This window comes from Protopterus annectens, chromosome 3.part0 (assembly GCF_019279795.1).
Source record: "Protopterus annectens isolate FY-2018-M chromosome 3.part0, PAN1.0, whole genome shotgun sequence".
Lineage (NCBI taxonomy): Eukaryota > Metazoa > Chordata > Ceratodontiformes > Protopteridae > Protopterus > Protopterus annectens.
This window is the reverse complement of record NC_056731.1, coordinates 634,240,421-634,252,428: the sequence shown is the minus strand read 5'-3', so window position 1 is coordinate 634,252,428 and position 12,008 is coordinate 634,240,421. Positions and strand designations below refer to the sequence as shown.

Below are 12,008 nucleotides of genomic sequence, written 5' to 3'. Positions count from 1 at the left end.
CCTGTAACCTCCAAACAGGTTTCATGCCTCATGAATGTAGAAAGACAACAGTCATCCCTCTTTACAAAGGTGGGCCATCTACAGACCCTGGAAACTACAGACCCACAAGTCTCACTAGTCTTATTTGTAAAGCCAAGATAAGAATTATGGAGATGATTAATAGAAATATAGTAGACCTCCAGACACTGGACCACCCAGTTTGGTTTCATCAGGGGCAGATCCTGCCTACTTAGCCTGGTGGACATCTTTGAGGTCACCAAAGCAGTGGATAAGGGCAAAATTGTTCACACTGCCTACCTTTACCTGGCTAAGGAATTTGACACAATGTCCCACTTGGGCATTGTTGACAAACTCAAGAGGTTAGGTACAAACCTATATGTCACCCGGTGGATAGCCAACTGGTTCACAGACAGGTCCCAGGAAGTTAGAATTGGGGAGTCCACTTCTACAAAGAGGCCAGTCACAAGTGGACTCCCTCAGGGGTCAGTCCTTGGATCTCACCTTTTTGTAATTTTCTTCTCAGAAGTCAAGGCCAATGTCACTGGTGTCTGGCTGACTAAATTTGCAGATGATTGCAAATTAGGAGCTGTCATTGAATCTCACACTGACACAAATGTTGAGCTGACACAGACAAAGAGTTGGTGTCAGTGCCATGGACTAAAACTAAATGCCAAGAAATGCATAATGTCCTATGCAGACCACCTCAAGGCCCTATCTCTGTATTCTGTCTCCTACAGGCTTTTGAGGGGATGGCGCAGTGTTGCAGTGGTAGTGTTGTCACCTCACAGCAAGAGGTTCTCCGGTTCGATTCTTGGCTGGGGTGCCTTCTCTGCGGAGTCTGCATGTCCTCCCTGCGTTCGTGTGGGTTTCCTCTGGGTTCTCCGGTTTCCTCCCACATTACAAAGGCATGCATCTGGAGCCTTTCTCCCCTGGCCTCCGCTGAAAAATGGCTTTGTCCAAGTTGGACTTTCCCAGTTAACAAATATAAAATAAATAAAATAAAATCTATGTCTGGCATATAGGGCATTGTCAGACCCCACTCTGATAGACCTCCTTCATATCCGCAAAACAAACAGCACCAGAATTGCCCATTCTAAAGACTTAAACCTTGCCTGTGATATAAATAGGTCCTGCTGGAGAGATAGGTATGTATCTCAGAGACTACCATGTCTATGGAACAGACTCCCCATCCATGTGAAGCAGAGTTCCTCCATAACCCAGTTCAAGTGCAGCTTGGACAATTGGATGGGAAACCAGAAATTCATCCCTGGTTTGGCACCTACGTCTCTAATGGACACAGGTAAACTGTAAATGGTTAATTTCCCAACCCCCTGCTTACACTTATAAAGGGTATCAGAACTTGTCAGAGATTTGGGATGCATGGCTAGGCTTAAAAAGGCCCTTGTGGTCATTAGCCTAGTAAACACGTATGTACCTATGAACCTGTGAGCCTATCAGCAGACTAACAGTATATTAAGTATGTAATATCAAGCATTTTGGTTGTCTTTTCGAGCTGCCTACTTCTCCTAGTCTTAGTTTGTGATTGTAAATAGTTCTAGGAATGTCACTACACTGTACATTTTGAATTCTGCTCTGTTTCTGTAACACCACATAAATCTGTGGGACCAGTACCTCAGAGATGAGATTATATTGCTTTTATGATGGCTTTCTGTTTAGTGCATTAGATGATACAGTAGTATTATGCAAAGTGTTTCCCATCTAATTTAAGGATTCTTATTGAATTTTTAGCTGTTAGTTAACATTGTTTGCTTTGACTCCTGAAACATTTTAAATTTATTACAGGGACTCATTATTTTCGAGGAATTAACAACAGTCAGCAGCCCTGGTGTAATTGGAATGGACGTAAAAAATATGGGCTAAAGTCTGCGAACCCTACCGAGGAAGGTCTTGCCAGTATTCATAGTGTCCTTTTCCGCAAGGATCCTCTCCTGTGGCGGGCAGCCCTCTTGTATTACACTGTCTACCAGGCCAGTCGCATGTCCTTCAGTGAGCTTTTCCAAGATGTGGGGAAATTTGTGAAAGATCCAAACACAAGATGGGACTATTGTGTACGAGCCAAAAGAGGACAGACTGATACTTCTTTACCAGGTGAGCTCACCCCAAGAGTTTACTGACCTCTGAACAGCATTTGTGATGGAAGAGTTATGTTTATTACCAAGAAAGTACTCCTTATTAAAGGTATAAACAGAATTTGTATATCTGATGTTGTCCCTCTCATTCTGCTTCACTGATAGGTTACATAGTCGATCTTCAGATCCGACTTGGCCTCCTTCTACAGACTTTAGCTTCCAGGTTCGAGCTCCTCCTTTATACATAATCCTCTGGCCCTATCTGTACCTTCTCAGATCTCGTTTGCCGCCAGTGCATACAGTCGTGATTTCCAGTGCTCCAAGCAGACAAGTGTTTACTTAGTCTCTATATTGATCTTAGTCTTGATATATGTTTAATTTTATACTTCTCATAGTTTTTCCTCTTTTTTCTTTTCAGTGTGCGAGGCCATTAGGTTCTTCTTCCTTCACCCTTCCTATCCCTTTGGGCCTTGGCACTTCTTTTCAAAAAAAAAAAAAAAAAAAATTGATACTTAACTTTATATTTCAGGATGGATAAATCAGTTTGTTTTAAGAGGTGCACTTCACACTCAAGACGCACATGATAAATGTCTTTACTGTTTGGGAGTGGCCCATTTGGATTCTCCTTGCAATATTTGTGAGGGTCTCAATCCTCGGGCCATCCAAGAGAGGAAGGATAAGTTAATTTTGAAGGACTTTCTGCCTGTTTCTTTATCTTCTCCAGGGGCTTAACCCCTCCTCAAAAGTCCCGCAGAGCTACGAGGCTAAGAAGTGCCACCATAAGGACTCCAGGGTGTCCTCAGAGCCTCCGGCTAAAATTATCAGTCACATTCGAGAATGTCGGTGCTGAGATGTATATCAACTTCTTCAGATCAGATAGACTTGGCAGCTTTGAGTGATCCTTCTTCCAGACCGGAACTTATCAAATCAACACAGACTACTTCTTCGGATCCTACCAGTTCAGATCCGAACATTCAGACAGCTGCTCAGCTCTGTAAATCTCTGGATCTGGGGTCCAGGATTCGGTCGCCTGGGAGGTACTTCAGATCTGTGTCTCCCATGATGCCGACTAAGATACTGCAAATGCCTAGGCACTCATAGAGATGTTTCTGTATGAATTTCCCCTAGCACACAAAGTTATTCAAAAGATAAGGAAGACCCAACTAACAATGCTATTGATAACCCCTTTTGGCCTAGACAACACTAGTTCTCCCTTTTTATACAGTTGGCCAAGGACAATCTCCTGAAACTTCCTTACAGGAGGGATTTACTCACATAAGACAGAGGATCTTTGATTCATCCAAGCATTTAAGCCCTGAGCCTAACAGTTTAGATAATAAACTTTTGATTCCCTTTAGGCACCTTTATTCTGAGATCATGTTATAAGTATGAGAGGCAAGGATTCCTACTACTAGGAAGTCTTTTTTTCTAAATGAAAAATATTTTCTTTGTGGTAATAAATTACAGGATAGGACCAATCTCAAGCAGGAGCACCACTAGTTCTTCAGTATCTGTATGGATTTCCCACTTATGGCCAAGCATATACTTCAGTAAAGATACATTTTTCAGCCATTTTAGCCTGTTTGTAGCTGAATCTTTTTTATATTTTCTTTCTCAAGTCAAACAGTTGATAAAGAAAGTTTTGCATATTAGACAATGAAGGAAAAGTGTGAATTCTTCTTGGAATTTTAATTTTATTTTAGAAAAGCTTACTTAACCTCCCTTTGAACCAGCACTCAGATCCTCTCTAAAATTGTTGATCTTAGAAGACTGTTTTGCTGGTAGCTTTGATATCTGATAGGTTTTTGAATGACAGGTCCTTATATTCTTGAACCTTTCTCTTGGTATTTTACAATGATAAGGTGAGTAGTCTCTGAGCTTACTCGTGATCAAACCATCCTATACTCTAACTTCTATCCTAATCCACAGAAAAGAGAGAAAGGATTCTTCACTGCTAAAATTTTATTTGGCTAGAACTAAGGTCTTCAGCATAGAAGAGTAGCCTTTTGTTTTTTTATGATGAATATAAAAAGGGACAGCCAGGTTTGTGAACTATTTCCAGATTTTTCTTTCTATCATTTCTGCTATTCTGTCTGTTGCAAAAAATCCTTCTAAGAATGTAAAAGTGTAGTCTAGTAGGTTAGTTGCTAATTCTGGAGCATTTTGGAAAGGGGACTCCAGATCTATTTGGGAAGCAGCTATCTGGTCCTCTGTTCACATATTTCCTAAACATTACGACCTGATTGCTTTCTCTAGAGTCGGGACTGTATTTATCAGGGCAGTTCTACAGAGTATTTTAGACTCCATTTCAACTCTCTTCACCCTCTCTTCTTGAGCTTTGGTGGTTATCTGTTTGGTGAGGAATACCACAACAGCGATCTTATGAAGAACATAATACACTCATGTAAGTAACGTAACATAACATTAGATGTTTGAATAGATCACTTTTGCAGTACACATACCCTCCTTCCATCCCCTTACTGGTCTCTTTCTTTGGCCAGTGGAGAGTACCCTTTCCCATTTATTTTTCCTTTTCACTCTCCTTTTCTGTATTATGCAACTTCTTATTGCTGCAGGCTTCAGTGTTCCACTCTTGGGGCAAGAAAAGTCTGAATTTTGTCAGGTCCATGTGTCCCTCTTATATTGACACTTCTGCTTATGCTAAGGTCAGATGTACAATGCACGATAAAGGTGCTTGAGCTTTGTAGACAGTTGAAATAATATATGGTTAACCTGGAACACACGTCCTTTAGTGAAGAATAGTGCAACAATGATTGTTTCGAACATCTGCTTTTAATGTTAAGTTACCTACACAACTGTACTCTTCCCCTTATTTTGATGTCATCTGCAAATCACTTTACTCTGTTTTCCATTCCTAATGTTATGTCTGATTTGTATTCAAAGAATAATGCTTAATCCACAACCAAACCTTGTGGCACAGCACTAGTTATATGTTCATCATATTGATCACTGTGGACTAGTTATTTTCTGTTCTTTAAACTAATCAGTCCATGACACTGCTCTTAACATCTTCCCCTCCAACCCTTTATTTACTCATTTGATCAGTAGTTCTCATAGTTTATTAAAACACACACACACACACACACACACACACACACACACACACACACACACACACACACACACACACACACACACACACACCCCACCTAACACCCTTCTGTGTTGAGGTCTTACTTAAGTCCATACAGAGTTTATCCACTGGGCGACCCCTGTTCATCCTCCTTGTCACTCAGCCATAGAAATGGATCGTGTTGGTCTCACAGAATTGCACATTTGTAAGCTTATGTCTGGTACTACTGTAGGTTATTGTCATTCAAGAGACAGCTTTTTTCCCAAATCGTTTTCATGATGAATTTTCTACCATCACAATGACTGATGTAGTTTCCTGTGATGCACCTCGACCGTCCCACATGTAGAAATACTACTTTGATGCATTTCCAGTGTTTCAGGTTATCCCATCTCTTCAAGTTCTATTAGATAGCTTATTTGGGGCTCCACCAGAACTCAGGGTCTTCAATATTCTCACTGACTATCCCGAAGGCCTCTCTGTTTTGTCCGCATTTAGTGCCAGTAGTTCTCTTTCTCACATTCCTTTGTTTAATTTTTTAACTCTACTATTCCTTTCCATGCTGGAGCAGTTCTCCATTTTTCTTGCTGAATTCTAAAGTAAAGAATACATTTAGAATTTCTGCTGCCTGTTCTGCTTTATTGAAATTCTTGTTATTTTTGCATCCTTCATAATCCATATATTTCTCTTCCTGACTTTGTCTCAAGTTCTAGGAAAGTTGTCTTTCCACTTTAATCCTTTATGCTGGTCCCATGAAGACCATTAACTAACTTCTTTACTTTTTTTTTCTGTCTTGGCTTTCCTAGCGTATCTCACAATGTTTCTGGTATCCAACCAAATTTCCATGAATTGGTTCCTTTTCTTTTTTCATGCATTTATTGCCCTTTTCTTTGGGTCTTAGTCATATCTGGTTTGCCCTTTCTCCATTCCCCTTCTACACTACACACCTAATCATTTCTTTTAGATCATTTGCCTCCATGTCTTTCTTTCATATCTCCACTGTCATTCTGTTATTATCTCATATATATTCACATATTTTTTTTCTGTTGCAATTTTATTAATTTTAAATAAAACAACTAATTTCAAGTAACAGTTTTGATAGTGAACAAACTATTTACAAATGTTTTCCATCATATTTTAATTATAATCCTTTTGTAATAATTTTTACTGTCTTTACATTAATCAAATCAAGAAAAATTACACTAACTGATTCAGTTATATTTGTGTAATAACGATTTTAATTTTGTCCTTAATTTATAGTTTGGAGGTTTGACTTAGAGTTAATACCATTCATATTTATCTCATGTAAACATAGATCAGTGGCTAGTTGAATAAGTCATGGAATGCAGGACATTTATTGCTTTTCCATATTCTTGTAATCACTTTACTGGCAATTCAGTCTGTTATTGGAGCAGTGAATAAGTTTAACCATTTATTCAAATAACATTTATCTGTCCAAAATGCCATCATAAATTCTTCAACCTTTAACCAAACCTCTCGTGTGTTTTCACAACTGTAAAATGTGTAATGTTCACCATATTGATCACTGCTGCAGTAGCCTTAGCTATATGGATTATATCTTGCCAAGAATATAACAGCCGTTTCAGCTTCCAAAGCTTCAGGGCACCTTCCACGTGCCCAAACTGTTAGGCAGCTTGAGCTGAGCTGACTAAAAGACGAGTTTGGATGCATAGCTCTTCAGAGTTTTACTGGCTCCAAAGAGTATGCTCCTCTGAGGCTTTTGAGGATCAGTGGTCGGCTTGTGCTTTCCTTTGCTGGGTAGATAAGCCTCCTTTGGGGGAAAAAACTTCCATTTTCTCAATTTTGTTGATATTTTATTTTCCTCTTCAGGAAAGTTATTTTAAAGCTAGGAGTGTTGTGTTTTAATGGACTGTCTCCAGACTGTGACATACTTTTAACTCTTTTTTTTTCTGTCAGTTTAAAAGTGATGTAAAGTAACTGAAAACATTTCTTCTATGGAGAAATTGTGTTTATTTTACTTTTGTGGGTCTGGCGTAGTGTTTTGAAATGTTTTTTACTGTGTTTTTCTGTCAAAAAAGAAAGATGTTCATCGTGCATACAGCTGCAGTCATAACAGATGGGTTCTCCTGCCGTCAGGCAGGTCCTCGGTCGGCCGAATTCCAAAGTCTAGGTCCGGCGTCGGCTGTCGTCGCTTCTTCCCTGACGTCAGTGCGACAGGGGTATAAAGGAACCAGCCGACGCCATTTTCTTCAGTCTTTCTTGCCGCGCGGTGCCCGAAGCAGAAGCAGTTCGCAAGTGCCGGTCGGCCAGCTCCTGAGATTACGAAAATTTGGAAACCGAAGTCTTCTAAAAAGCTAAGTACCCCGTTGGGGAAACTTTTCTTGCCTCAGACCGATGTCAGACAAAGTTAATAATTGTATTTCTTGTGGGAAGCAAATACCGTATAAGGATTTCCATTCCCTCTGTATACCTTGTTTAGGCCCAGACCACGACGTCTCGGTCTGTTGCTTTTGTGCTACATTCAACAAACTCACTATTAAGCGTCGGGCGGAGTTCGCCCAGCATTATTTTGGGAAAGCATTTAACTATACTATGTCGTCGGATACTCCGACTCCGGTTTTGTCTAAAAAACGCAAAGACAAGGACCGACACACGAGGTCCGCGGCCTCTACCGACACCATGCCAAAGCCGACTACACGTGGTCCGGTTCTCAGCGAGGCGCCTACCCAGCCCCTGACTACCGACGACACTTCTTTGACGGTGTCTCCTGTGTCCGAGGTCGCAGGCTCCTCGGCCCACCCCGACTACAGATACTGAAGCCACTCTTGGCGTTGAATCTCAGAATGTGGACAGGTCCACCTCCACTCAAGGTGTCTTCAGACCTTCCTCTTCTTTCTCCATCAAGGCTTTCACAAAGTCTAAAACAACCATGCACCCCAAGAGACCAGCTACACAGGGCCCATCTCCAGGCCCCATGCCTAAGAAACAGATGCTTAAAATGGCTGAGGATTTAATTACTCTTATCAGAGGTTCTCAGCCCCCACCGGACAAAAGGCCCAGAGTGGAGGAAGATTCCCCCTCCTCTGATCAGGGCTCCATTATTTCAGAGCATTCTGATGATCAGGAACATTCTTACTCCCCTTTTGAAGACTCTGATGCGGAGGAGTCCATCCCTTCTGCCCCCCAGAGGATTACTCATTTGGGGAAACTTTGCATACCTTAAGGGAACACTTCCACTGGGAAGGCCAAGATTATTCAGATTCCAAGAAAAGGCTCAGGGAATTTCTCTTGCTACCTCAGCACAGGCCTCTGGCTATACCTCCTGTCTTGGACATCCTAGATGATGTTTACTCGGAGGCTTGCCTTAACCCGGACTCTCTACCTCCAGCTCCAGTTAAGCCTGACAGGTACTACAGGGTTCCTGACTCACACCAATTTCTATACAAAAGCCATGCTGCTGACCCAGAATCCATCTCACAGGTCCCCAAGGGAGTTAAGGCCTCCATTGCTAAAAATCCATTACCTTCCAAGAGAGACACCAGATCCTTAGAAAGGTGGGGAAAAAAGGTATATACCTCGGCTACCTTATCCATGAGGGCCTTAAACTGTCAGTTTCATATGCTAAAATACCAACAGTTTATGTTATCACAATTGAAAAGTAAAATGTCACAACCTGAACATCCAGACTTGAAGGAGTTGCAGGATTTGATGCATAGTGCAGAACAAGTGGGTAAGCATACCTTACAATGTGGTTTTGATGCTGTAGAGGCCTCATGTAGAGCTGCTGTTACAGGATCAGTCATACGTAGGCATGCCTGGCTCAAGGAACAAGCCTTGCCTGATCATGTCAAAGCTAAATTACTAGACGCCCCTCTTCAAAAGGATGTACTTTTTGGTGCTAATGCTGAGGAGGTGTTAAGGAAAATGGAGGAAAAGGCTAAATCAATGCAAACTGTGAAAGAATTTCTACAGGTACAACCCCACGTTTTAGTAGAAATTGGCCTTCCAAAAACTGGTCCTTTCCTGCCACGGACAGACCCCAAAGAGGCAGATACAGGCGCCCGAGAGGCAGAGGACAATCCCAAGGATCGTTTAGAGGCAGACAATGGCAAGCTCCTACACAAAGAGGTGGTGAGGATAACTCGCAATCTTTCAGAAAGCAAACCCAATGACTTTCCCTTTGCATGCCAACAAGTCTCAAATGGCAGCCCCTTAGGAGGAAAGCTGGCATTATTTTCAAAAAATTGGCATATTGTCACAAAGGACAAATGGATCCTGGACATTATAAACAGAGGCTACAAATTCCATTTTCACACCCTTCCAAAAATGAGAGGCATGCCAAACCTGCCACACAATCAAAGGGCAGAGGCACAAAGGCAAATTACAGATCTCATAAACATGAAAGCTATTCAAGAGGTACCTACGCATCTAACAAGGTCAAGGTTTTTATTCCAGGCTATTTCTGGTGCCAAGGAAGGGAAAAGATTGGAGACCTATTTTGGACCTATCCATCCTAAACACATTTCTACTCGTACCAAAATTCAAGATGCTCACTCTACAGCAACTTCTTCCCATGCTGGGCAAGGAGTCTTGGCTGGTAACATTGGACCTCAAGGAGGCATACCTGCATGTCCCAATCAGACAAAATTGCAGAAGGTACCTCAGGTTTCTTGCAGGTTCAACCCATTATCAATTCTCTGCATTGCCCTTTGGCTTATCTACTGCGCCCAGAGTATTCAAGAAATGCCTGGCATCAGTAATTGCCTACTGCAGACTTCAAGGGATACAAATATACCCCTATTTGGACGACTGCCTGATCCAAGCGGACAGCAAGCACATTCTTCTGAAACATCTGGCTTATGTAATAATGTTGTTGAACTCTCTGGGATACACAGTCAACAGAAAGAAATCAAGGCTAATACCCTCTCGAAGATAATTTTCCTGGGTGCCAATTTGGACACAAACACCCAGATGGCCTACCTCACGCCAGAGAAGCAGGGGCAACTAATTCAATACTTCAGAACACTAGCAAATTGCACCAGGCTGACTGCAAGGAAAATCCTGCAGGCTCTGGGATTCATGGCATCTTGCATCTTACTAATCCCATGTGCAAAGCTGCATATGAGGAAACTACAATGGTACCTGAAAAACATATGGTCTCAACACAGCCACAGTTTGGAAACAATAATACCACTAATTCCATGCCTGCAAAAGGAATTTCTGTGGTGGGCTCAAGCATGTCAAACAAACACAGGTCTTCCATTCAGCAAGCCTCAAGCAAATCAAGTCATCACAACAGACGCCTCGGACTACGCCTGGGGGGCGCATTCAGGGCAAATGGTCCCAAAGAGAAAAGCACCTTCACATCAATCAAAAAGAAATGCTAGCAGTAATAAATGCTATTATAGCTTTCAAGGACCTTCTACAACCAGGTCAACTATTGATAAGAACGGACAACACCACAGTTATGTGGTACATAAACAGGGAGGAACACATTCTTACCCTCTATGCAAACTGGCCATGTCACTTTGGAACATGGCCATGGACTTACAAATGGAACTACAAGCACAGTACTTGCCAGGCAAGGAAAACACGCTGGCAGACAACCTAAGCAGGAATATGACAGATCCACACGAATGGAAATTGCACCCAGAAGTTTTTACAGAAATAATCCAAGAATGGGGAAGGCCAGACATAGATCTCTTTGCCTCCCACAAAAATCATCAATTGACAAAATTCTGCTCAAGGATCTTCCATCCAAAGGCCTGGAGAGTGGACGCTCTCTCTTTCAGTTGGACATCAACAACAGTTTATGCCTTCCCACCTCTTCCTCTGCTGCCCAAAGTTCTATTGAAAACCAGAGCAGACAGACCAAAGATGATTCTCATTGCTTTGGACTGGCCAAGGCAACACTGGTACCCACTCCTGAGGAGCCTGGCGATTCGCCACCCACCATGGACCCTGCCTCTAATGCCTCTTCTTCTGACTCAGCACTGCTTCAAAACTCTTCACAGCCAGCTAAAAACACTCAATCTAGCCGCATGGAAGATTCCTTAGCATCACAACAGGCCCTACTCTCCAAGGAGGTGCAGGATGTCATTTTGGAGGCCAGAAGGCCATCAACTAGAAAAGCTTACTCTGCAAAATGGAAACGTTTTTGTGTCTGGAATTAGAAAAAGGGCCAGGATCCTGGAAAACTGAATTTGCCTCAAATACTACAATATTTGGCTGAACTGCTAAGCAGTGGACTTTCTTTCTCCTCCATCAAAATCCATGCCTCAGCCATTTCTGCAGAATACAACACTGATCCACCTTTATTCTCTCACCCTCTCTTAAGACAGTTCCTCAGAGGGGCTAAGAATTTAAGACCTCCAAGGAAACAACCAATACCTGCTTGGGATCTTAATTTCATTCTGGAAAAACTGACCTTGCCTCCCTTTGAGCCAGCTGCCTCATCATATTTGCAATATTTGTCCTGGAAAACAGCTTTCCTTCTGGCTATCACCTCAGCTCGTAGAGTTTCAGAACTACAGGCTCTCATGGCTGTCCAGCCTTTTATCATCTTCCATCAGGACAGAGTTTCCTTATGAACCAACCCGTCCTTTATGCCTAAAGTGGTATCCAGGGTAGCTTTAAATCAGGCCATACATTTACCTACTTTTTATCCTAATCCTCAAAACAAAGGGGAGAGATTACTACATTCCTTGGACATCCACAGACAACTTTGTTATTATTTGGACAGAACAAAGCCTTTCAGAAAATCAGACCAGCTCTTTGTGGCCTATGCGGTAGGAGCTCAAGGAAAGCCAATTTCCAAACAGACAATCTCAAAATGGATAGCCCAC

General features: G+C 42.0%; 1 protein-coding gene across 1 annotated transcript in view; it reads left to right on the top strand.

Moving 5' to 3' along the window:
- KIAA0895 (KIAA0895 ortholog) overlaps window positions 1-12,008 on the top strand; it is a 778,550-nt gene that overhangs the window by 454,069 nt on the left and 312,473 nt on the right. Inside the window, exon 5 of the mRNA XM_044065032.1 lies at window positions 1,804-2,109. Within this exon, the coding sequence (XP_043920967.1) occupies window positions 1,804-2,109 (306 nt within the window). The remainder of the gene's footprint in view (window positions 1-1,803; window positions 2,110-12,008) is intronic.